The sequence below is a fragment of the Meles meles genome, chromosome 9 (genome assembly GCF_922984935.1).
Source record: "Meles meles chromosome 9, mMelMel3.1 paternal haplotype, whole genome shotgun sequence".
Lineage (NCBI taxonomy): Eukaryota > Metazoa > Chordata > Mammalia > Carnivora > Mustelidae > Meles > Meles meles.
This window is the reverse complement of record NC_060074.1, coordinates 38,752,261-38,779,660: the sequence shown is the minus strand read 5'-3', so window position 1 is coordinate 38,779,660 and position 27,400 is coordinate 38,752,261. Positions and strand designations below refer to the sequence as shown.

At 38.6% G+C, this 27,400-nt stretch overlaps 1 protein-coding gene across 20 annotated transcripts in view; it reads left to right on the top strand.

The window, feature by feature from the left end:
* The window catches only part of TRIP12 (thyroid hormone receptor interactor 12), a 145,510-nt gene that overhangs the window by 38,449 nt on the left and 79,661 nt on the right, over nucleotides 1–27,400 (top strand). For 13 of the 20 annotated variants that reach the window (XM_046018000.1, XM_046018004.1, XM_046018006.1 and 10 more), the window contains exons 2-4: nucleotides 2,823–2,969; nucleotides 19,343–19,468; nucleotides 20,334–21,136. In XM_046018000.1, coding sequence (XP_045873956.1) covers nucleotides 2,872–2,969; nucleotides 19,343–19,468; nucleotides 20,334–21,136 — 1,027 coding nt within the window. In that variant the 5' untranslated portion in view covers nucleotides 2,823–2,871. The remainder of the gene's footprint in view (nucleotides 1–2,822; nucleotides 2,970–19,342; nucleotides 19,469–20,333; nucleotides 21,137–27,400) is intronic. The other 7 variants (XM_046018017.1, XM_046018018.1, XM_046018016.1 and 4 more) reach the window with 2 other exon arrangements.

Below are 27,400 nucleotides of genomic sequence, written 5' to 3'. Positions count from 1 at the left end.
TGGGGTTTTAAACTAAGTTAAACAGAGCCTTTCTTAAAGATCAACTTAAGTGGTACCTTACTGGCTCAGTCTGAGGAACATGCAATCCTGATCTTGTGGTTGTAACTTCAAGTCCCATGTTGGGTGTAGAGATTATTTAAAAATAAAATCTTTAAAAAAAGAAAAAAAGATTAACTTTAGTAATAAGTGTCTTCTTTCTTGCCACCCTTTCTTAAATCTCAAGAATTATCCATATGCAGCCCGTGGGCTGATGATGGTATTGGTAGATAAGCTCTGAAGATGTTTGGGGTGTTACTTAGATTACTTTGGTAACTATAGGTCAGAATAACCAGTGTGACTTAGACTCCTTTGACCGACTTAACATCCCGTGACAGGCAGTGTACATTTAGTAGCAGGAACTAGGCAGGTGAGATCTTCCATACTTATTTAGTAATAGTCTTTGCTTTTCAAAGTGAAAGCAGCAGTATCAAACCGTTCTCCTGTATCTCTGCTTTTTAGGGTCCAGGTGAAATGGCATCGTGATGTCTGAATTGGTGAAGCTTCTTGGGTGAACTCTGAGATAGAACAGCTTTTATTTAGTTCTGTAATAGGGTGTAGTTGTCCTCAGGCACGGTCCAATAGAGCTGTTTTAAAACATCTTCAGTTTCTGCACCCACAGAATTGGAATCTCTGAGGGCAGAAGGCAGGCATGCGTATTTTGACAGAGCTTCCCAGGTTATATTGTGAAGCTCATCCTTAATTAAAAATGCTGTTGTGTTTATAGCAAAATTCACTTTGAAACATATTGCCAGAAACGTAAGACTCACCTTGACAGTGGTTTTTATGGTGAAGTCTCCCTCAGTGTGTTGTTTTGCCAAAAGTATTCTTTTCTTTTGAGTAAGTGTTGATAGTAATAAGAGTAACAGTTAACATGTACTGAGCCTTTGCAATACCAGAGGCACTGTGTTGCATGGATTTCTCATTTAATCCTTCCAACTACTCTAGGAGGTAAGTTCTTTATCCCCATAAACTTCTGGTAGATGGAAGCACAGGGAACAAGTTGTGTGGAGTCAGGATTCATAACTCTGGAGTCTGCATTTCTAACTCCTCTGCTAGAGTGACATACCTAATGGCTTACAAAAGGTAAATAAAAATGACTACTTTCATCACAGACTTCAGACTCCAGGTCCTCTTTCTTAACGGGAGGTAGGTTTTTTTCTTGTTGTTGTTGTTTGTTTGTTTGTTTTTAAAGATTCTATCTATTCATTTGAGAGAGAGAGAGAGAGAGAGTGTGTGTGTGTGTGTGTGTGTGTGTGTGCGTGTGTGTACAAGCAGGGGAATGTCAGGCAGAAGGGAGAAGCAGGCTCTGCTGAGCAGGAAGCCCAGTGCAGCAGTAGATCCTGGCACCCAGATCATGACCTGAGCTGAAGGCAGATGCTTAACTGACTGAGCCATCCTGGCAGCCCTCAGCATCAGGGAGTATTCACAAAGTGATTTACGATTCCTTCTATCAGTTTGCAATGTGTAGACAATATATGAGGATACATAAGTGACCTTTTAAATATACTACACACAGCTGGGAGTTTTATACTGTTTACCCTCTAACATATCTTGGGGCAGAGCTTTCCATATTGGTACATGTAAATTTAATTTTTCTGCTCAGTGTCTTCATACTATTTCCCATTTTTTCTTTCTAAAATTGATGATAATCACTTTAGTAGTTTGTTTAGTATATTAATTGGTGATGTGGGCATATGTGACAGAAACAATCCTTTCCTACTGATTTGGGTTAACCTGTAACTCCCAAGAAAACCCACCTCCTGTTACAGGACATGGAATCTCTTAAAACAAAATCCAGTAATAGATTTAGCCGTGATTAATTTGCATTCTCTTTAGCACCAGTTCCTGTAATGTCACATTCATTCTCTTCCCTCCCCTTTAAATGGAATTAAAGAACTCTACTTGGAGTTTGACTTGAGGCTTAAGAAAAGTTGTGAAGGTTTGATTTATACAAACTGTGATTCTTCATTTGAACTGATTTTGATTATCAGCATTTTTTTGTTTAATAATTAGATTTCTTATAGAAAGTTCACATTTATGATTAAGAACCATGCTTTGAGCTGAATTGTTAAACTAACGAATTATTCTCTCAATTTCTAACAACTCTTTGAGGTAGGTGATACATTGATTTCACAGAAGAGATAAATGAAATCTAGCGAATAAGTGTTTTGTCCAAGATCACAGCCAGCATAGCTGATGTTGAAATCTGGGATCTCTGGGACCATTTCTCAGTTCACTGTACTTGAGCTGCTTTTTCCTCATTTCTCCATAGTTTTAAGGTTTCTTTTGTATTTATGATGGTTTTGTTATTCACAGCAATACTGTGAATTGGATCACGTGTCGTTTTTAATTCTATGGTTGAGGAGTTGGAGGCTAGAGACTCTGGTTTGTACCAAGGCAGATTCCTTTATTAAAACTTGTGCTATCACGGTACTTGACCTGTGGTATTCTGAGGTTGAGTCCAGTGCCCTTTCCTACACACCACAGGAAGTGGAGAAGCAGAGATAAATTTCTGCTTGTGCTTTGAGAATTTCCTGGGTGTTCCATGTGAAATCTGTGTTAATTTCATGTGCTGGGTTTGGACCACATGCCTTGAATTTGGTATATTCCTGATATCTTACAAAATACGAATCAGATTTCAAATAAGATACTCTAGCATTGGTGAAGGCTGTACAGATTATTTACATAAAATTTCCCCTTCATCTTGGGTGCCCTTCATTTGGTTTCTGTGTTGTACCACACATAGCTGATCTTTCTCTCCCTCTTTGTTTTTTCCTTTTTAGTGAATGGTAGTGTCTAGAAAGGGTATGTCCCTTCAAGAGAGAGGTGCCAATGTCCAACCGGCCTAATAACAATCCAGGGGGGTCACTGCGACGTTCACAGAGGAACACTGCCGGGGCCCAACCACAAGACGACTCGATAGGAGGAAGGTATGTATTTGATGGTAATTTATAAGTAACTGGTGAAAAAAACCATTTTTTAAAACTCATTATGTGGACAGAAACTGAAATGGTTTGCTACCAATGGGTGAGCAAGTAACACAAATAAAACTGGAATTTAGAGCAGTCCTTTCATCATTTCCCAAATGTGCTAGGCTCAAAAAATAGTTGTCAGTCATTGACATTATCAGAAATCTAATTAAGGGTCACGAACATGGTATGTCCTGTTTGGTTTGCCCTCTCCACTCTCTCACACGCATGCCTTCACTGGACTTTCAATTGATCGTTTGTGGTGCCTTTGCTTTATGAGTGTCTTTATTTACTTCAGAGAGGAAGCATCGTTTGTTTTAAGATCTTGAGTTTTAAGATCTTGAGATCTTGAGTCTAGCTTTTTGGGTTTTTCCCCGCATCTTGTTGTTTGATAGCATATGGATGCTGACAGGCTGGTGAGGCAGTCTGACTTCGTGGGCTATCACTTCCTCATCATTTTCTTAGCCGTCGCTGTTTAGCAGGTTTTTCATCGGAGTACTTGTATAGGAGGTAGTGTGAAGAATCAGATGCGTTTCTCTGGAATAAAAATTCCTTGTCTCATTGAGCCAAGGACTGTCATTTTATGTATGAGATATTCTGAACTATACTTGCAAGGCCTAATTCTCCGACCCACGTTTAGATTGCAGTCAGTAATGGCAAGATCCTAATACGACTACCTGATAGAACACTGGGGGGCTTTACCATGTATATATTGTCCAGTAAATTATATTAAAAAAAAAGTCAATTGTGAAGAATATATCAACCTCTCCTGCTGATGTTGGGCTGTTTGGTAGTTAAACATACGGACTTTGGATGAGGACCGTGTTCAGTACAGTGACAGTCTCTGCCTTTAAATAGCTGTGTGTCCTTTGTTCTGTCTTTCAGGAAACCTCAAGTTCTTCGTTACAGTGGGGGGATATCTGTGTCATAGGCCTGTCAGTTAACTTCAGCAATTTGTGCCACACTGGTAGCATGGTGCTTAGTATAGAGTTCTGTTCTGAACTTGTGTTTTTCATTCAGATTATTCTTTGTAGCAGCCGCGCTTTATTTATCTGTTGATTAAAAAATACCCATTATAAAAACACGGCGTGTTTCTTTGAGAGAGTTTGGAAAACACAGAAGAGTGTCAAGGAAAACATCCTAACCGTTGAGATATTATCACTGTTAACACAGGCATAGTTTCCTTAGTGTCTTTACCTCATGAATATATGAGCCTGTATGTGCATGTGTTTACACATAAGTACTTGTACCATTTTGGGGGTGCCTGGCTGGCCCAGCCAGGAGAGCATGTGACTCGATCTCAGCGTCATGAGTTTGAGCCCCATGTTGGGCTTAGAGATTACTTTAAAAAAACATTAAGAAAATGTGTAAGTAACTTGAACCTTTTGCACGACTGCAGTTTTACATAGTACATACTCAGGTTCTATTTGAACTCTTGATCATGACTGACAAACATTTTGGTCTTCATATAGTACCCTGGTTCTAAAATCCACAGTGATGTTTCAGCACCATTGTCTTCCTCTGTGTGTTGGTATTGAATATTTTACTGTATTCCGTATTTTAAAAATATGAGTGGGAAATAGAAATGGAAGTGGTTAATGTTATTAAGATATATTAGTTTAAGTAACTAATAAGATTGTAATCAAGATGGAACTGTAATTTGATTTGTAGATTGGCACACTTTTGCCATAGTTTATTTGCTTTAAGTCTGTCAGTCATATGTTTGGTTGGTGCAGCAACTGTGGAAAACAGTATGTAGATGCCTCAAAAAATTAAAAATAGAAACATCATGCAATTTAGTAATTCTCTTGCTGGGTATTTACCCAAAGAAGACAAGAATACTAATTCCAAAAGATACATGCACTCCTTCATTCATTTCAGCATAATGTATAATAGCCAAGTTATGGAAGCACCCTAACCATCCATCATTTAGTGATTTAGTTTGAGAATCTAGATTTCGATTTAGTGATGGATCAGGAAGATGTGGTATATGTATACAGTGGAATAACACTCAGCCATAAAAAAAAAAAAAAAAGAAATCTTACCATTTGCAGCAACATGGATAGAGCTAGAGGGACTTGTGCTAGTTGAATTAAGTCAGAAAGACAAATACCATATGATTTCACTAATATGTGTAATCTAAAAAGACAACAAACTAAAAACTGAAACAGATTCATGCAGAGAACAACTTGATAGTTGCCCAGAGGGGAGAGAGATGGATGGCAGGATGGGTGAAGTAGGAGAAGGGGATTAAGAGTTCAAACTTTCAGTATTAAAATAAGTCACAGATGTGGAAAGTACAGCCTACAGAATATAGTCGGTAATGTTGTAATAATGTATGTTGACAGATGGTGACTACACTTATTGTGGTGAGCACTGAATAATGTATAGATCATTAGATCACTGTGGTGTTCACCTGAAACTAATATGACATTGCCAACCATACTTCGACAACAATTTGAAAAAAATTGTATGCTCAGTTGTGAAGGATAAAATTTTAAAACGTGTTTGGAATGGCAGAAAACATGCTAAAGAATATACAGCAGAGTATAATGAGGTTTTAGTACTTAAATCCTTTCTCCCTTTCAGGAATGTAGCCTATTTCATTTCTTAAACAATTTCAACTTTTGCAGGTTTTCAAAAAACATTTTAGCAAAATTAGCACATAAAAGAGGATCAAGTCCTACCCTCCTCCCCCTTAAAACTCAGTATCATTTGTGTCATTTGCTTTGTTTAAAACACATGACTTTTAAAATCTTTAATGTTCCATTGTGTGGCTATCCCATAATTTTTAATAATTCTGAAAATACATATTTTCTTCCTTTTATGTAGATAAGTATAATTACGGTCAGGACATTCAAATTTAGGATATTAGCCCAAAAAAGTCTTAACCAGTTTGACTAAGAATATAAATTAGGAGATATTCATTCAAATTTATTTTCTCTTCTTAGCTTGATTCTTCACTCATGAAAGAATCTCGAACCTGGAAAGGACCTTTTTATCAAAGCCCAGGCTGACATTGAAAGCCCTGTAGAGTGTGCTCTACTAGAAGTGATCTAATCTCTAGAAACCTCTCTGGTGATTTTGGGAGTGAGAGAGAGAGGACTGGGATAAGTTGAAAGGGAGCAGTTAACAACTATATTTTCATTCTCTTTATCTGACTCCTCTTCATTAGTTTTCCTAAGTAAAATGCTGTTATTGTCAGCTTTTGATTCAGAAGTAGTCCTTATCTTGAAAATGATGACACCCCACTCGTGGGGTTAAGTGTCTGCCTCCAGGTCAGGTCATGATCTCAGGGTGTGGGATAGAGTCCTGTGTCGGTCCTGCCCTCTGCTTGGTGGGGAGCCTGCGGGAGAAGCCTGCCACTCCCCCTGCTTGTGCTCCCTCTCTATGTCAAATAAATAAATAAAACCTTTAAACAAAAAGAAAAGAAAGAGAAAATGTATTCCTAGTGATACAGTGATTGGACTCATGGTCATAACAGCATCCATAGCAAGAGCAGTGCACTGTTGTGTGTTTTAAGTTAAAAACTTATTTATACATGTTCTTCCAGTAGAGACTCACAGAAACTCCCGAGTGTGAAAAGTGTGTTGTCCCTGTTCTGAATGTGGTAGTTTGCTCAAAAAAAAAAGTGTGTTGTCCCTGTTCTCTGAATGTGGTAGTTTGCTCAACTTTATACAGTTAGTGTGTGGAATCAGGACCTGATTTCCAACCACTTAACTCTGAAGTCAGTGATTTTTTTCATTATGCTGAACTTTTTTTTTTTTTTAAAGATTTTATTTATTTGACACAGAGAGAGAGAGAGATCACAAGTAGGCAGAGAGGCAGGCAGAGAGAGAGGAGGAAGCAGGCTCCCTGCAGAGCAGAGAGCCCGATGCGGGGCTCGATCCCAGGACCCTGAGATCATGACCTGAGCTGAAGGCAGCGGCTTAATCCACTGAGCCACCTAGGCGCCCTATGCTGAACTTTTGTTACTGCACAAACCACTTAATCCATATGATAGAGGACTTGGAGGAGGGTATGAAGTATGTGTAATGGAAGAATATTAGCTCATTCAGTTGAGGATATAAGTAGCAGTTTTTCCCTCCTAGAATTTTTAAAATCATTCCTTTTTAAAATTCACTTTTTTTTTTTTAACCTTCATCAGGCTCTCTTCTTTGCATAGCTTTCTTCCTGTGACCATTCCTTCCCCCAAATCAAGGTCACTTACCTTCCTTTTCTTTTTTGAAGAATGGTGTTTTTTTTTTTTTAAGATTTTATTTATTTATTTGACAGAGATCACAAGTAGGCAGAGAGAAAGAGGAGGAAGCAGGCTCCCCGCTGAGCAGAGAGCCCGATGTGGGGCTCGATCCCAGGACCCTGAGATCATGATCTGAACTGAAGGCAGAGGCCCAACCCACTGAGCCACTCAGGCGCCTCTCGAAGAATAGTTTTCATTCATCCTTCAGCTAATAGAAATTAGGATCTTTGGTATATATTTAATCTCCTCTGATTACTTTCTCTGCTCTCTGTTCCTCTATCCATAAATGAACTAGATTTCTTCCTCCTCTATGATTCTCTCTTTACCTTCTGTAGTTTTTTGGGCTGTAGCTGATCTGTTCTTCTCTTTCCTGTTTTCTGTCAGATTTGTTTTTGAGAGAGGGAGGGATTGAGCTGAGGGCGGCACGGCGCGGGAGGGGAGATAATCTTTTATTTATTTATTTGACAGACAGAGATCACAGGTAAGCAGAGAGGCAGGCAGAGAGAGAGGAAGGAAAGCAGGCTCGGGAGGGGAGATAATCTTAAGCAGGCTATACACCCAGCCGGGAGCCTGACACAGTCCTCTCACTACCCTGAGATCCCGACCTGAGCCAAAATCAAGAGTCAAGATGCTTAACCTGACTGAGCCACTGCACCTCTCTGTCAGAATTTTTGATGGAGTGAGCAAATGCTTGAATCCAGTCTACTCCACCTTCCCAGCCCCATTAAAAAATTTGTATGCAAAGTTTAAATTACTTACTATGAAGTAAAAACTCAGTTATAAGGCCTGTAGGTAATAACCTTTTTTAACATTGTCAGAGCAGGGACTTTTAAAAAAATTTTTTAGACAGTATTAATTTTACAGAAAGTAAATAGATTGGTATTTTGCTTTAAAATCTGTTTCAATTGGATGAGATACAGAAAAGCATAAAAAGAGCATGAATATCTAGAGATAAAGTTTGTGTTAAATCTGTCTTGAAAATACAGTTTAGCATTAGCCTGTTACACTGTAAATACAGTTTTGGATCCTGTTTCTTTTGAAAGCTCATCATCCCAACAGGTTTTGTTGGTAATTGTTTACAAATGGCCACTTGACTTACTGAATCAGTATATAACATTTTCCAGAATTACTCTTTAGTTTTTGGATAGTTAAATGTTTGCAGTGGGAAGATTGCTGCTCATGCTTGAATGTTTGTATTTCAGGTGCCTCTTAAGGATAGGTTCCCGGAAGTGAAATTGCTTGGTCAAAGGGAGTTTTTTATGGTCAACTTGTTTCACAAGATGGTCAGCTTTTTCACCCATTTACTTACTTGTCATCATCAGGAAAAAGAGTGCTTTTCCTCATCATGTTGTTCATATTATTTTCACCCTGTTAATTGGCTACAGAAAAAAAATCATCTGTTTTATTTCATTGGCATTTCTAGATAATGAGGTTAAGCATTGGAAAAATAGGTTTAAGGAATGAGATGTGAGTGAGAACATTTTTCTTTTTTTAAAGATTTTATTTATTTATTTGATAGAGAGAGATCACAAGTAGATAGAGAGGCAGGCAGAGAGAGAGAGAGCCCGATGTGGGACTCGATCCCAGGACCCTGAGATCATGACCTGAGCCGAAGTCAGCGGCTTAACCCACTGAGCCACCCAGGCGCCCGAGAACATTTTTCAACATAAGTATACCAGTAAGTTAGTATGTGTTGTGAGTCTCCCCTCATACAACTGCATAGTAGAACTGACCTTTAAAGTCACTCAGCCAATGTGAGCCCCTCTTGTAACAGCAGCCATCTTTTGTTGAATTGCCTCCTTCAGTTCTTGACCCCTGTGGTTTGAATGGTAGGTGTTCTTTTCCAACATGATCATACTCTGCTCTTGGCTGCCCGTTGCCTAGTCTTTTGCCAAAGCTGGGAGAATATGCAGTCCTCTATTGTTCTGAGCTGATTGGTGGGACTAGGGTGGTCACATGATTCAAACTGGAAACTTTCTCCTTCCTGGTAGCAAAGAGAAGATGTGAATCTGAAGTTGCCAAATGGCACATCTCCTGCCTTAGAGAAGAAGATGGACAGGCAGAGAAAGCAAATACATAATTTCTGGCAAGTTTGAGTTCTTAGTTCTTTAGAACTATGTTGACTTCTGTCTTCTCTATGTTTGATTATTTAGCTGTTTTGCATCTGGAGATATGTATTATATTTAAAGATTTTGTTTGAGAGAGAGAGAACATGTAAGCAGGAGGAGGGGTGGGGCAGGAAGAACCACAAGTAGACTCTGCCCTGAGCTCGGAGCCCAACGTGGGGCTCAGTCCCACAGCCCCGAGATTACCAACTGAGCTGCCCACGTGCCCTGCATGTGTATTATTTTAATAAAGCTTCTTTTGGCTTTATTTTTGTAATTTTTATTTTTTAAAGAATTTATTTATTTGACACAGAGAGATCACAAGTAGGCAGAGAGAGAGAGAGAGAGAGAGAGAGGAGGAAGCAGGCTCCCCACCAAGCAGAAAGTCTGATGCGGAACTCGATCCCAGGACCCTGAGATCATGACCGGAGCCGAAGGCAGAGGCTTAACCCACTGAGCCACCCAGGCGCCCCATGCTTCTTTTGGCTTTAAAAAGCCCTGTCCTGCCTTAACCTACTTGTAATCCAAACTCCGTGTAAGATTGTCTTCATCCGTTTGTAGAACACCATGCTGGTAAGCCCCATCCATGCTAGAGGGTAGTTATAAAAATGAGAGTAGAAAGCCTTTATGACAAGCTGTTCCAACTCAGTAGGGGAAATGGGCATGTTGGTGATGATTATAGTCAGGTGAGAGACATTTCTAGCGATGACCTCATTGATTTGGGTTCTGAAGGCTAAAGAAGCAGTTGCAAAGCAGGTGGTACATGTCAGCTATATTTGTCTCTACTTGACATGTGGTGTCATTAGTTAGAGGGTGTGGATTTTATTTCTAATTTTTTGTACCACTTGCTGCTTTCCTCTGAAGTGATAGGTGTTCAACAAATACTAGTGTGGGTTCGAAATAAGAAGGTTGACTTCCTTGGCATTTCTAGGCGCAGAAATAGGACCATCTTTTATGGAAATGGTCATGAAAAGATGATTGGAGTGAAGGCAGAGTTGAAATAGGACAGGGTCGAAATGGGCTACATAACAGGATGGGTGAGAATATGCTACAGGAACTCTATTTAATGATCTAGCCACCAGAACACATGTCCGTCCTGGGTCATCTGGTGGCTCTTCTCTGTGTCTGCACATTCAGGGATTCATGCAGTTTGCTCCCGCTAGAGAGCACGGAGGAATTGCCCTCTGGCTCTCTAAGGCTTCCCCTAGAAGGGATTCATTTCCGCTCACATTTCCCTTGACAGAACAAGTTGTATGGCTGCACATAACTTCCAAGTAGTTTGGCAAATGCCACCCTACCATGTGTTCTGGACAGAGAAGAAATAGAATATTTATAAACTGCACATTATAACTGTCAAAGGCCATTGAAACTTTTTTTTATTCTTTTTTTTTATTCATGTCTACAACAGACCGTTTGTTTCCTTCCCGAAATTCTACTTGGCGCAACATAGCCATGCATACGGTGTATTTTCTTTGCATCTCCTACTTAATTCACCAGTAGGATACCTTTTCTATATTTTGTGTGTGTGTGTGGAGGGGGGGCTCCTCTTTTTTTATCCTGACCTCTACAGGTGGAAGTTCAAGCTTTATTTATTCTCTTTGTGAGGACAAGAATGTTAATGGCAGACATGGTTAGTGTGGTGTGAAAATGATATCATTGTTTCTTGAGACTAAATTGAAACCACGTTTATAAAAACATATACTAGAGTTAGCCATGTAACTGTTTAACTTGCTCCTTTCAGTAATGGTGAAGCTTACTGCTGTAGTTAGGTACTCTGAGTTTCAGCCTCCCAACCATGTACACATATACTCTTTCGCTCCTAGCGTTGTTTTGGTAATGCTGAGAAGGCTAGTCTGTCCCACCAGGTCTTTGGGCTGGGAGGCAAGATTTACAGTGTTGTGTTAAACAATGGCACAGTTGCATTTGGTCCAAGGATGAACAGAGGCTACTTTTTTGTAGTTGGAGGTTTTGCACATAGGACTTTATTTATTTATTCGATAGTGAGTGAGATAGCACACGAGGAGGAGGGGGGGAGGACAGAGGGAGAGGGAGAAGCAGGCTCTCCACTGAGCGGGGAGCCCAATGTGAGATTGGATCCCAGGACCCTGGTATCATGACCTGAGCTGAAGGCAGGTACTTAACTGACTGAGCCACCAGGCGCCCCTTACACACAGGGTTCTTCATAGTTAAGTTCTTTCTTGGACCAACAAAATAATATCTTAGGTGTTTTGTAAATTTCTTTGCAGTATAGATTTCTTGCTTTAATCACTAAGTATGAGATTGTGTTTAAAAGTCACATGATAAGCATATTGGAAACCTGTAAGATGTCAGCTGCCATAGAGTTTTCATTTCCTTAACTGAGGCTTTGCTTTGATTCTTCTGTCCTTCCATATTGAGTGAATCTGATGTTCCACACACCAGTTTTTACGAGTGCTTTCTCAGTATCGGAATGGTTTCCTAGAAGAGTATGGGCATGAATGAAAAAAGGAATATATACAAATGCTCCTTCCATAGTTAAACGGCAAGTTTAGCATCCCACATGGAAGGCTGTTTCTTGGTAATAGGGAAAGCAAAAGAAAGCAGGAGGGCTCTTTTTTCGACACACTTTCTTCCATTTTTCTTGCATATCATTTGCAAAGCCTTAAGTCATTTAATTTGATGTGTATACAATCAGGGACAGAGATACCAAAATGGATAGGAAAAATTTCATAACTGTAGATGCAGGCCTTTTCCTTTGGCCCTGAATCCCTGTGTATAGGTTCAGAGAGTCAGAATGCCTGGGCTCAGTCTTAGATTTCCTGCCTGGGGGCCTACATCTTTAGAGTGGAAATAGACTGCCTTGGGTGTCCTTTGAGGGTTAAGTTGGATAATGCATTTAAAAAATGAATGTGGGTTTATCACATAACCACACCTTTAAAAGTATGTATTCTGGGGTCATCTTAAAAAGTTTTTTTACTCAGATAGTTACAAAAACCAATGTACCTTATGAAATACTAAAGACTGTATCACTAATCTATCACTAATCACTAACTTACTTTGGATTATGTTGGTGTTTATATTACTTTACCCAACTCCTTTGTGAAATGTGGGGGATGAAAGCATATTGAGCTGTTTGGTCCCCTCTTGGGGGCCATCTTTTTCCACAGTTTTAATAACATTCAGTCCCTCTGCCTTGTTTCTGTTACACAGTAAAGTACAGACTGTAGTTAGTTTATTCATCCCTCCTCCGTATTGCTTGGGTCGTTGAACATACAGAATTTTTTGCTTTTGCCTTGCTATTTGTAATGCTGTAAATCTCCTACTGCAGACTGTTACCAAAGGACAAAATCTAGATCCTTTGACAAGGCATTTAAGCCCTAGCCTATCCTTTCAACCTTGGTTCCTAATGTAGCTCTGTGGTCATGGAAATTCGTATCATTGGCCAGGTGCCATGTGGGTTTCATATTTTCCTCTCTCTGCTTTTGCCTACACTCTGCTTTTGACTCAAATGTTCTTTTTCTTCAGCTTTTCATTCTTAGAATGTGATTTAAATCCATGTAGTCTATAAAGCCTGGATTCTCCTGCTAGTAGTAATTTCTCCCTGTGTTGGTAACTTTATAGCACCTGGTAGATCACTTTGCTTTATGAGGCACTGACCTGTTTGAGGACAGGAACTCAACTGTGTGTTACCCGTATTTATATGCTTTGTCATGACTTGCATATATTTGAGTTGGCAAACCTAACAAATCTTTTGAAATGAGTAGTTTGTTACAGTAGTTCTCAAGTCTGTTCTATTGATCTAACGTTCCCATCCTGTAATGTGTATCATAGAGTGTATCTTTATTATGATGCCCCTTTGTTAGCTTGAAATAAGAAATACAACATACCTGCCTAAGCAGTTTAGAAACATAAAGTGTTTCTAAATATATAGAATGTGCAAGCATTTTCATAAGGGTAAGAATAAGCAAGTAAAAGGAAAACAGTTGGTACCAAAAGATTTCAGTAGGTAAATGCTTGGGCGCATTGACACAAGATGACACTGTATTCACATTTATTGAATGTGGCAGCTACAGCAACGTGCTTAAATGCTATAAGCAACATTTTCATTGTAGACTTTCCCCGAATGACACATGACCCTTGGTAAAGCTGCAAAAAATGTAATCTTTTGTTGATTCCCATAGATTGCTGTAGAAATTTATGTATATTAAAAACCATGCAGGAGCACCTGGGTGGCTCAGTGGGTTAAAGCCTCTGCTTTCGGCCCAGGTCATGGTCCCAGGGTCCTGGGATCGAGCCCCGCATCGGGCTCTCTGCTCAGCAGGGAGCCTGCTTCCCCTCCTCTCTCTCTCTCTGGCTGCCTCTCTGCCTACCTGTGATCTCTGTCTGTCAAATAAATAAATAAAATCTTTAAAAAAAAAAAAACCATGCAAACCAAGTATAAGCTGAGAAATTATGAGAATGTATTTTACCTATATCGTGGCCAGATTTCAAGTTTTTTCATAAGGTTTTCATGTATTACCAAGGCTACTTGAAATCTGTGGGTCATGGGACAATTTTTCGTTTTGTCTATGCTATATTGCACAACATTTTTTTTTCATCTTTAGTCCATATCTGCTAAGTGGTAATAGCACCTGGTTCCCTAATGTGTTTTCATAATGTTCCCTACAGGGAGAACCGCTGATGTTTAAAACATTGCTTTATTAAAAAAGTTCTTTACAGGGCGCCTGGGTGGCTCAGTGGATTAAGCCTCTGCCTTCGGCTCAGGTCATGATCTCAGGATCCTGGGATCGAGCCCCGCATTGGGCTCTCTGCTCGGCAGGGAGCCTGCTTCCTCCTCTCTCTCTGCCTACTTGTGATCTCTCTCTCTGTCAAATAAATAAATAAAATCTTAAAAAAGTTCTTTACAGTAAATTACATAATCCATGGGTTAGCATTTTGCCATAACTAAACATAGGAACATTGGTCAGACTAATCAGCTTTTGTTTTGTGATTGAAAATAGGAAAACAGTACATTTTGCTGAGAACATTAGTGAGTTTTTTGTTTTGTTTTGTTTTTGCTTTTAAAGATTTTATTTATTTATTTGACAGAGAGAGAGAGCACGCACAAGAAAAGGAACGCAAGCACAGGGAGTGGGAGAGGGAGAAGCTGGCTTCCCACAGAGTAGGGAGCCTGATGTGGACTGTATCCCAGGACCCTGGGATCATGACCTGAGCCAAAGGCAGACATGTAACGTAACGACCGAGTCACCCAGGCGCCCCGAGTTTTTTGTTTAAAGTAATTTAAATGAACTTTCCACCCTCATTATTGAAAAAATCAAGTGACTTATTTAAAACATGCATTTAACTTACAAGTATTATAAACAATGCATTTAATTTTTAGAAGACAGAATTATAAGAATGCGTTTAATGCAAAAAAATTTAAAGCATAAAAATGCATGCACATCTGTATGCGCATACAAAAAACAAATTTGGATATTTAATTAAGCCCCAAATCATTTGTGTTTGGTAATATGTACACGTATTTGAACTGTGAATATGTCTGGCATGAAAATTAGTTTCAAACGAAATTTAATACCTGTGACGTAAAGTGTTAAGTGGTTACTTATAACTGGGCACTCATTTCACATTAAGACAAGAATGAGTTCTTTGATAAAAGATTTTATCCTTTCTTAGGTGGCCTCTGGATTAGAGATGGTATTTAACCCTTTGGGCTACAAGTATTTTATTAAATAGTAGTAAAGGTAAAATGAAGTATCTAGGGCGCCTGGGTGGCTCAGCGGGTTAAAGCCTCTGCATTCGGCTCAGGTCATGATCCCAGAGTCCTGGGATCAAGCCCCGCATCAGGCTCTCTGCTTGGCTGGGAGCCTGCTTCCTCCTCTCTCTCTCCTCTCTCTCTCTCTCTGCCTGCCTCTCTGCCTACTTGTAATCTCTATCTGTCAAAAAAATAAATCTTTAAAAAAAAAAAAAAATGAAGTATCTAGAAGGGGCAGTCAACTATGATTTGCCCAGAAGTCAACAAGATGCATTTAGGTCTTAAAGCCACACAACCCAGAGTAGATTAGTCTGTTCTAATTAAAGAAACTGGGTTTCTTTAATGTGAGTTGGACCACATATACTTGCTAAATAGGGAAATGATGTCATTATAACATGGAAGTGGTGTTGGTTCACAGGCAGTTTTTCCTATCCTGTTAATACATGAGCTGAAGTGGAATAGACTTTCAATTAGTGTGAAAGGTTTGGTAATCTATGAAAATCTTACGAAAAAAAAAACGTAGAAATCTTACAGAAATGATTTACAGAGGTCACTTAGAGCAAGAAATAGCTAGCTCAGTGCCTTTCAGAACCACTACACTTTGCACTGTTAAACACTTGAAGGAAGCTCAAAACCACTTACTCCTGTATTTATAACAAAAGAAAATGAGAAAAAGGAAAGCATCCCCCGGAATTGTATTTTTAATTCTGAAGCTGGTCTTAAGAGAAAATGTCTTTAAAAATTCACACTTAAAATGAGAAAGTACAAAAATAAGATTCCAAAGAGTGGGCCAACTGTGATTATTGGTGCAAATGTTAGTGGAGATTTAATCTTTAAAATTGGTGATGTTTTTGTTAGGAACATGATTATAAAATAACATAGGTTTGAATGCTCTGTGCCCAGTCATATTTTCACCATTAGACTGGTTATTTTTAGTGAGTGATTTTGTAGAAAGTGAGGTTCCCCACCCCACCCCCCAGGAATATGCATAGGATGATATAAACCTCCTAAATATATACATACCCACCCACTTTTCCACCTATCCTTGGGCTGTACTTTACTAAATGGGCTTATTCTGGTGCTTTTCAGAAGAGTTTGTCATGAATTTGTGTTATTTTTGCAAATTTGATTTGTAGTGGCTATAAATTTTACTGGGTCTTAGATTATGCTTTTTAATAAAAATTAATGTTGAGCATTAAGGTCTGATAAATGAGGGAGTTGGTGAAATGAGGGAAAAGGCATCAAGGCTTGTTGAGTGTTGAATCCTGTGATACTCTAATTGGCTATTCTAGATTGGGCGTTACTATTTTATGGAGATTTACTTTACAGTGTTCTAAGCATTAATAATTTATAAATGGGCATAATAAAACAGAGCCCTGCTTTGGGAGGCCACATATTGTTTCTTTATGATACCATCTGGTTGCCTACTCTCTTCTGGTAAGCCAAGGGTTAGAAAACTGTGTATGACCCCCTGGGATAGATCCAGCTTCCTGCTTGTTTTTGTAAATAAAAATTTGATTGGAACGTAGCCATGCCCATTTGTTTACATATTGTTTATAACTGCTTATGTGACACCCTAATATTGCCCACAAAGCCAAAAGTATTAACTACCCTTGACAGAAAATGTATTAAGACCCTGCTAAACACTGGGTGTAAGGGTAGTAATGATCACTATTTAATATTTTGGAATGTTTTTAACCAGTCCTCAATAGGAATGTTACACTTTATTTTAGGAAAGGTGCAGTCAGGTCAATGTGGGCATTGTTGGTTTTAAGCTAGTTTTGTGAGTTTCAGTTTCTAAGCTGGGTACCTTTTTTTTCCCCCATTGTTATGAAATTTTGAGTATTTTGAGTATTTATGTGATAAATCCTTTTTAGGTCATTGAAGGTGTAAGGACAATAGAAATCCAGGAGTTCATTTAAGTGGCTATAAAGTTAGGTTTGTTGAAGAGCCAGGAACAATTTTGGGGGGTAAAAAGAGGAGGGCTGCTGCCTCTACATCACTCTCAGTATTGGACCGATGTTGGTCAGATTCTGTTGACAAAGAGAATGAATTCCCTCCCCCATCCTCTAGTTTAACTAGGAATATATTATGATAAACATTTGTTAAGACTGCCATTTGAATATTTAATGGAACGTCACCGCAGAGTCATCTAACTCTGGAGGAAGTTTTCTTTTTTCTTTTTTTTTTTTTTCTTAAGATTTTATTTATTTATTTGACAGAGATCACAGGTAGGCAGAGAAGCAGCCAGAGAAAGAGGTGGAAGCAGGCTCCCTGCTGAGCAGAGAGCCCGATGAGGGGCTGGATCCCAAGACCTTGGGATCATGACTCGAGCCTAAGGCAGAGGCTTTAACCCGCTGAGCCACGCAGGTGCCCCTGGAGGAAGTTTTCTTTTAAAATTATTTTAAAATTATGATCAAGGACTACAGCAAGGGATATTTTAAATTTTGTAATGAAGTAGAAATTACGACTCAATTAAAAATGAAACCTTTGCAGACTTGACTAAAATAAAAATAGAGAGAACCTGAATGACATAACTTATAGATACTGTTCTATGGATATTGAATTGTATACCTAGAAAATAGAACATTATACCTTTTAAAAAGTAATTAGGGTGACGTAAAAATTTACTCAGTTCCACTTTTTTTTAATAGAACTCTCAGATCTGTTAGTAAAAATATAACAAAAACAAAGCAGTTTCTAGAAATTAAATCTCTCTAATAGGAAACTCATGGGTTATAACAGAATTTCAGTCTGCATTGGAAGAGTTATCTAGGAAAAATGCAAACTAAATCACAGTGGATAAATCTTACAAGATTCAGCTTGGATACACTTCGAAAAAAATACATGTATCTTGAAAAATGCTTATATTCATTACTGCAGTCAAGACTAAGACACTATACTAGTAAGTCTTTAGAAAGTGCTAGCCTGTCATATATTAAAATCTTAAAAATGAAAATGATGTTACAGATCCAAAAATTTTTTTTATTGAGAAGCTAATTTCATACCTTCTTTCAAGAATCCAGTAATGAACTCTTCTGGAAAAATGGAAGAAAAAAGTAAGAGACGAGAAACCTTAAAGCATCTTTTTGAAGAAATGATGGAACTTTTATGATATGTTAAGAACTATATGGCATCCTTACAGATTCAATTAGAATGGTCATGTGAGGTTTCAGGGACTTATTTCTAAGTTCCTTGGAGATGATGTTCAGAATGAAAGCCTTTAAAGAAATTTTTTTTAACAGCTTTGGTATTAATGAAACTTTGTTGTTCTTACCAGAATATGCTCTTTTAATGTTATTTACATGAAGGATGGATGTTAGCTGTGAATTAAAATAGTTGCATCTTTTAATGTTATTATCTCTCACAGACTCTGTAACACCAGCTTTTCTGGGTATATATTAATGCATGCTCTTTTTTTATTGCTTATGTAAATGTAATGTAATCATTGTCTGAGATTAAAAAAAAATCTAACAACTGAAAACAGTTATTCATGTCCTACCAACTTGCTCTTAGAACAGTACTGGCACAGAATTTGTATTATTACAAATACAACCCAACCGTGTATCAGTGATGGACTCTCTTGAATGTTTTGGAATATTTTGTGGTCAGTTCTTTCTCTCTTTCTCTAGGACTTGGTTTTTGGTGTGCTTCCTATTGATTAGTGCATTACATTTTTAGCAAATATCATTCTATCGATTTCGTATAAGTTTATTTACTGCTTAGTGCTTCTAATGATTTTCCGTGTAAAATCAGTTTAAGAATTGATTCCTTCTGCCTCTGCATTTACTGGGCTAACCTGAATTATAATCTGCAGATTGGGAATCAGTATCCTTGTGGGATCACAGACTGCCTCTTCTGTAAAACTTTTAAGTTGTTATACTCATATTATCTATTTAAAGTAGTGTTTAGATCTAAAGGCCGGATTTGCGTTTGCAAACATTTAGCATATGTGAGTGTGCAGTACCATTGTTGAAAAATTCTTTATTGTTTGAGTAACTATAATATTGCTATTCAGTCATGAAACTTGGTAATAAAAGACCTGCACTCTTGGGTTTTGAGGTATTGGTTCTAAGGCAGGTTTTTGGCAAAATTATTTAGTAGAACAATAATTTAATTATGGAAATATTTGGGGGAAAGGGTAGGGTGAACAATAAAGAATTGGGAGACTTAAAAAAAATGAAACAATTCACTTTTCAGTACTGTATTTGCATCTCAGTTTCCTGATAGATTTCTGTTTTGATTTTTCTGCTGACAGGTCACATTTAGGGCAGGCAAAACATAAGGGATATAGCCCTCCTGAGAGTAGAAAATCTAATTCTAAGGCACCCAAAGTGCAGTCTAATACTACTTCTGAACTGTCAAGGGGACACCTTTCTAAAAGGTAAATCTTCACATTGCTTGTACATTTTCAAGGCAGAATTATTTGCATTTAAATCATTGCATAATATTAAAATTTAGCGGGTTATCGCAAGATGTTGTGATACGTGTTTTCATTATTCCCTGATTGTAACTTTGAGGATTAATAGTTTATTTTGCAGTGGTGTCAAGGCAGTAAGCTCTAGACAATGCATTTTTGCCCTTGGAGAGTTGTGAGGTTCCCCTTTTGATTAACAAACCTTTATGAGCATCTGAAATGCCATTTTACCACCACCCCCCCTTTTTAAGGTTTTGTTTTTAGTTTTTTATTGGTAGAGCCAAAGGTCAGTGATTTCTTAAGATCTAATTAGCAGGAGTCTTTTAGAAAGGTATGATACTATACAATTCTCTTACCTTCGTTTTGACAGTGCATACATAAGTGGTTACGTATTTTAGGCTTTGACAAAGAAGTTGTATTTGTGAACAGAGCACCTATATTCTAGTTTCAGCTAGTTCTGAACTGCTAAGAATTCCTTTTCTTTTAATCTTAATTCTTGTTTTGTGATTAGGAGGGTTAGTGTCAGTAATCTTTGGGCTGAAGAATTACTCTGATCTAATCAAATATTGAACTTCTAATCAAATATTTAACCATCCAAAGTCACACCTGCTTTTTTGACATCCCCCCCCCCCCCCCAATTTGAACCATTTGAAAACCTGTGTTTATTTAGCCTGGACTTAATCAGGAAGACTTTTGCATTTTGTTTTGTTGTTGTTTTTTTGCATTTTTTTAAAAGCACTTTCTTGCCCAGATTTGAGAAGTGACTAAGTACTATATGACAGGTACAATGACGACAGACTGATATTAACTCTCTTCTTATCTGACCTCTCAGAAGCTGCAGTTCATCATCTGCTGTCATAGTTCCACAACCAGAGGATCCAGACAGAGCCAATACTTCAGAAAGGCAAAAAACGGGGCAGGTGCCTAAGAAAGACATTTCTCGAGGAGTGAAACGCAGTGCTAGTCCAGACTACAACAGGACCAATTCTCCTAGCTCTGCCAAAAAACCAAAAGCACTTCAGCATACTGAATCTCCCTCTGAAACCAATAAGCCACATAGTAAGTCAAAGAAGAGACATTTAGACCAGGAGCAACAACTGAGATCTGCACAATCGCCGTCAACAAGTAAGGCTCATACCAGAAAGAGTGGGGCCGCTGGCAGTTCACGGAGTCAGAAAAGAAAGAGGACAGAGAGTTCTTGTATAAAGAGTGGTTCTGTGTCTGAGTCAACGGGTGCCGAAGAGAGATCTGCAAAACCCACCAAGCTGGCTTCAAAATCCGCCGCCTCGGCCAAAGCTGGGTGCAGCACCATCACTGATTCTTCCTCCGCTGCCTCGACTTCCTCCTCTTCTTCTGCTGTTGCCTCGGCCTCCTCCACTGTACCACCAGGGGCCAGGCTGAAACAAGGAAAAGACCAGAACAAGGCCAGGCGTTCCCGTTCAGCGTCCAGTCCCAGTCCAAGAAGAAGTAGCAGGGAAAAGGAACAGAGTAAAACTGGTGGCTCTTCAAAATTCGATTGGGCTGCTCGTTTCAGCCCTAAAGTTAGCCTTCCTAAAACCAAACTGTCTCTTCCAGGGTCTTCTAAGTCAGAGACATCAAAACCTGGACCTTCTGGATTACAGGCCAAATTAGCAAGTAAGTATATGGAAGCTTCTCTCTACTACTTCTTCGTTTTTGGTTTGTTTGTTTTTTTATCCCCAAGAAAATTTTTCTTGGTTTGTCAAAAGTGATTATGCTTTCAGAGTAGTCAGATTTTATTTTTCTTTTTTTGCAGCTTGAGGCAGTCTTCCGTTTATTACTATATCTGTTTGTAACAATATGTAATACTTGATACTACATTTAGTTTCAATGAGACCAGTCAGGAATGCCTTCTTATTTCTAAATGCCATTGTAGTGCCTGTATCTTTAGACTTTTAGCACCTGCTACTAAATTATTTCCTATTGTCAGAGTGGGACATCAAGTTGGATCTTTTTCCTTAACCAGGCAACAGAATTACTTCAGTTATGAGTTGCATTTGACCATGATCAGAAGTCGAGTGGTGGTTTTTTGTGTGTGTGGGGGGGGTGGTCGTTGGTGTGATACATTCATGATATATGGAAATATGACTTAAAGTTTCAGAATAAATGTAGCCTAGTATAAATGAAATCTATTCACGTCATACTTAATGGCCTTTAAAGAGCTCAGTCTGAAGATGAATACCCCTTACGTTCCATACACTGGGCCATGTAAATGGGAAAGGATGTTGCCTTCTTGAACAGTGGAGTAGAACTGACATTTCAGAATAATGCGTTTCAAGCAAAGAAACAAACTAGATGGGCAATAGGGATCTTGAGATACTTTCCTTTTTCTCTTTTGTTCAAAAGACTTCTTTACGGGAAGCAGCATGTTCATGTCATTAGAATCGATTAGAGCTGGTGGTGGCCTTCTTCAGTTGCGTGATTGCTGTGATGCTGAAGGCCGTTCTTTTCTTTTTTTCTATCTTGAGAATTCTAAAAAATAACAAAGAATAATAAAGCACTTAATGTAGAGTTCCAGCATGTAATTTTTATAGTATTTACCCATCTTTTTTCTTTTCCTTAATTTTTTTTTTTTGCCCCCATAGAACATTTTTAGATTTGATTTTGATAGGGCCAGAATCTTTTCTTGGTTATTAAAAAATTTATATAGTGTGGTAGTATTCTTGTCAAAGTTTAACTGATAGTGAATTAGTCTAACTCTACCTATTCTTGGATCAAAGACAGTTGTTAGCTGTTTCCTTTAACCCTACTATCTGTACTAACACTTGATTCAATATTTGCTAAACTTTGACAAGAATACTAGTAGACCCTATGTAAAATCTTGTGTTTAACCTATACCGTAGGTTTACCATGAAGGTAAACTCTTTTACATTGTAGAATTTTGTTCAGTTGGGTATTTTAAATATATCTTATATCTCTGTTAAAATCTTTTGAATTTGAAGGTATAGATCCTGGATTAAGATTGGTACCTTAAAGTCATAAGGAAATTAAAAGCCAAGCTAAAAAGGGACCATCAGCTGTCCATAGGACCTGCCAAGGTTTTCTTGACTATTGGGGCTCATTTATTCCTGCTTTTACACCTCTTCCTTTCTGTTTTAAAGTGAAGTAGAAGCACGCAAGCATGTGTGTGTGTGTGTGTGTGTGTGTGTGTGTCTGTGTCTGTGTCTGTGTCTGTGTCTGTGTCCGTCCAACATAGTAGCTGTGTGGCCTCCACAGCCATTGGGCCAGGATGAGGTTATAGGTGGTTCGGTGGGATTCCATTCTCTGTTTTCTGCCTTCCAGTGTGCTGTGCTTCAAGATCAGACAGAGCTCCCCTCCTGCAGCTCTGATTTCCAGGAGGGTCCAGGGCAGGGCGAGAGCAGGTTGTTCTTAAGTGTCACGTCCTCAGCTCTTCTTAGACACTTGTTTTCTTTTCTTTGGAGTCTGTTAACATAATTTTTTAGAAAAAAACCTGACAACCGTCCCCCCCCCCCCCCCAATGCAGTTTCCTTGGTTCCTCTCCATGAGAAAGCATTGGGAGTTCTGACGTGACTCCAAGGCCAGTGACGCTCATGCTGCATTTCACGTGGTGGCAAGTGGAGTAAAATTCAACTCGTATCAACTTCCTCACATTCACAAAATCTGTGTGTGTCGTATGGTCACGAATACCGCTTTTCCGTTTTTACTACCACTACCCTAGTTCTCACCTCTCTCAGCTCTTAATTAGCTCTTAATTATAGCCTAAGGTGTTGGAACAGGAGACGGGAATGAGCATTTATTTCACATTATTTTTGAGAAATATCAGGTATCTTACATATGCATTCCGTTTCATTTTTTTAAAAAACTGGTGTTACTAAGTTACTAGTTATTAAGGAAATTTATTTCAGAGAGGTGGGATAACCTGCCAGGTGACACATCTCACAAATGGCAGAGCTAGAATTGGAAGATGGGTGGCTGTGTGTAACTTGAAGCCACTGCTGCCTCCTCTTCACTGCTTGCTTTTCACTCCTGTTTTCTCTGTTGAACTGTCACACCATATTTGGGTTATTAGGAGATGAAAGTCAATTTGATCCTTCTTTACTGATACTGATTCATGTTTAGGGATGAATATTGTGTGAACCCAAGGATTTATATCATTCCAGTCACTGTATATTTGCTTCTTTTCAAATAAGTGAAAAACCTTTGAAACAAAATAGTAACAAATATTGATATGTAACATTCTTGCCAAGTGCCTTGCCTGATAACTTGTAAATCCTTTACATGGATCATGTCATTTACTCCTCATCAGCCCTGTGTGGCAGGTACTGTTGTTTCCATCTTACAAGTAAGGAAACCCAGGGTTAGTGGTCAGTTTGCCTCCTTAAGGTCACAGAACCAAGAAGCCATAGAGCCAGGAGTCCTTCCAGTTTTAGTATATGTGCTGCCAAAGCGAGCACTATAGAGCCAAGAGTCAAACCCAGACCATCTGGTTCCAGAAATCAGTCGTGAAACTGGAATGCATAGGATTGAGTAGATCGGATGAGCTAAATCTAGGAAGGCTTCCTGAGGTCAGACAGGGCCAGGTGGATTTTAGGCATGATTACTTAATGTATGTCTCTTGGGGGAAAAAGGAGTTAATATAGGAAGCAATACCACAGTAGAACTGAAGGTACTTGATAATTATACTTAAGACTGTAGGGGCAAAATAAGGTATTTTTATGGGAATCTTTTTTGAGTTTCGAGTAATGGCATGTTGGGAATAGAAAACTTATTATAGAGGTGAAAATCCTGGGTTGGAATCCTAGTTCTCCCGTTTTATCAAGTGGCGACTCTGGGAAAGTTTGTAATCTTTTCCTTCTAAATGGGTATAATAGCTTATTTGAGAATAAATGATTATATGAGGACACTTAGTATAGTAGTTAGTACATGAGGTGCATCGTAGAATTTAGAGCAGCAGAAATTGAGTATGCTAAGACAGAAACTATGTTCAGCAACCATTTGAGAATGAAGGATTGATAAATCCTTTGATCAAGTTTAAGGTATAACTGTTTTTAGATTTAGAAGATCTTGATTTGAAGTTGTTACTACTTTTTTTCTTTTTAAGATCTTATTTATTCATTTGACAGAGGGATCACAAGTAGGCGGAGAGGCAGGCAGAGGTAGAGGGAGAAGCAGGCTCCACTCTGAGCAGAGAGCTCAATGCAGGGCTCGATGTGGGGTGGGGCTTGATTCCAGGACCCCAGGACCATGACCCGAGTCGAAGGCAGATGTCCAACTGACTGAACCACCTAGGCGCCCCAGAAGTTGTTATAACTTTATAGTTTTGTGAAGTTGGGCAAACCATGCAGCGTAATTCCGGATCTTATTGGTAAAATAGTAGTAATAATTCATCTTTGGGAAGCATAAATGAAAGAAAGTATGTGAAAATAACTTTGTATAATTAATGTACTGACATATAATGGTGACTTGAGAGCTATTGTCATATATTTGAAGGGCTCTTTACACATGAGGAAATGTCCGCCCTCCAACAAGACATGGGGCATGATTAGATTCAGCGGGTAGAGGTTGACAGGCAGATTTATAATTAGTGCATCTCGTGGAACCAGAATCTGTATGTTATCCAAAAAATGGATTTGGCCACTTCCTGAGATAAAAGCATTCCAAATCGATTGTTTTCTTCAACTTCTAAGAATCAGTGAACCTATTAATTAGAATGTGGTATGTTTTCTCAGGTAAAGAATCACTGATGAACGGTTGCTCAGTAAAGCTTCATGGGAGATAAAAATTGTTTCTAAATTGTAGGAGTGACGGTACTTACATGATACTTCATGAAAACTCATTTCCATAGTCAGATACTACTGGAGGAGATTTAGGATTACATTAACACATTGAAGTCTGTGAGAAATTTTATGGTAACTTCTGCTTAATAGTATTTTATAGATTGGCGTGATCATCTTGGGAGACAGCAGTAGTCCAAGGAACCTCTGGGAAATGATAGAATACATTTAGTCAGGATACTTAAGCAAGACGACCTTTCCCAGTGTGCTGTTTTGGCAACTGATGACAGACGGATGAACGAGTTCCTGGTCAGGAATTAGGGCTGGCAGGAGAACTAGCGAAACCGCTACTTTTGAGATGTGTTTCCTAAAGCCTCATGGCTTGCCAGCTGCAACTGATCAAAATAGCTCTATGACAGCGGTCACACTGTATCAGTTGATAGAAGTTTTGAGAATACCCCAGAGGGGACAGTGTTATGTGACAATTTTTATTTTACTTTTTCTATAATCTTTTTAAAAAATTTTTTTTATGTGACAATTTTTAATACACATTTAATAAATTATTCTTGCGGGGCGCCGGGGTGGCTCAGTGGGTTAAAGCCTCTGCCTTTGGCTCAGGTCATGACCCCAGGGTCCTGGGATGGAGCCCCGCCTTGGGCTCTCTGCTCAGCGGGGGGCCTGCTTCCTCCTCTCTCTGCCAACTTGTGATCTCTGTCGGTCAAATAAATAAATAAAATCTTTAAAAAAAAAATTATTCTTGCTTTGTGTTTAGCATAAGTAAACAGACATTTTCAGAAATTTGTATAGCATAAATGTAAAAGCAGTCCAGCAGTGTAATGGTACAAGTGAGTTTTGAAAATATTTTTATATTTTAATATATTTTAAAATGATTTTATAATTCATTCGGCTTCAAGGTCTATTTTGCTAATCTGACTTAAAAGAAAGCTAATCTTGAAGTATGACTTTCAGAGTATGTAGTGTCTGAATAGTAGACGGTGATGGATAGTGTAGAAATACAAGAAAGTTTGTGATCAAAATTAGGGACTTTTGGGAACTTATTTATAGAGAAATTTAAAGATACTATATTTCTAGTCTGATGGTCTATTTATAGATCTGGTTTTCCTCTCATTATTTAAGTGGACATCATGCACACATTATTAATAACCTAGTCAGCAGTACTTACCAGCTTGTTTCCAGCTTGAGTTTCATGCTCCTCTGGTGACTTGAATGCAGCCTGTGGCCATTATTAGAACTAGACAAGAATCAGGTAGATGCAGAATTCTGGGAAGGTATTTCGGCTGAGATTAGGACTCTATCATTAGTCTGAGACAGAGACCTGTTTCTTTGCATCCCTAGCATGGTGGGAAGAAATAAGAATGTGTTGAGCAGGAGAGAATTTAAGAGTTAAAAATCTTGATTTCACCTAGAGTCTTAAAGGTCCTCTAAATAATTAAATTACCTTTCACCTCATGAGGTGTTGGCTGAGGAGCTTAAAGGGAAAAGGATTGAGTGTTGAGAGTTCTCTCTATTGTAAGACAGCTGTGAAAATAATTAGCAACTTAAAGCTCTAATTTAATATGTAAGTGGTTTGAAAAATTACTGATTCCTAATAATTTTGAGGCTTTAAAAATTAGAAAAGTGAGGGGCGCCTGGGTGGCTCAGTGGATTAAGCTGCTGCCTTCGACTCAGGTCATGATCTCAGGGTCCTGGGACCGAGCCCTGCATCCGGCTCTCTGCTCCGCGGGGAGCCTGCTTCCTCCTCTCTCTCTGCCTGCCTCTCTACGTACTTGTGATCTCTCTGTCAAATAAATAAATAAAATCTTAAAAAAAAAAATTAGAAAAGTGAGTTGCCAGATTAAAAAAGAACAGTGAATGGAAACTAGTATCATCAGCTAAAGAGTTAAGGCTTTGTTTTTTTTTTTTTAAGTTTTCACATTATTATTTTTTAAAGATTTAGTTATTTTAGAGTATGTGCATGCGGTGGGGAGAGAGAGAGAAGCAGACCTCACTGAGCATGGAGCCCGATGGGGGCTTGATCTCACGGACCTGAGCCAAAATCAAATCCAATTTTTAACCAACTGAGCTACTCAAGCATCCCAAAGAAAGCTTTTATTTTCCATTGCAAATTTTAAATTATCATGGTATG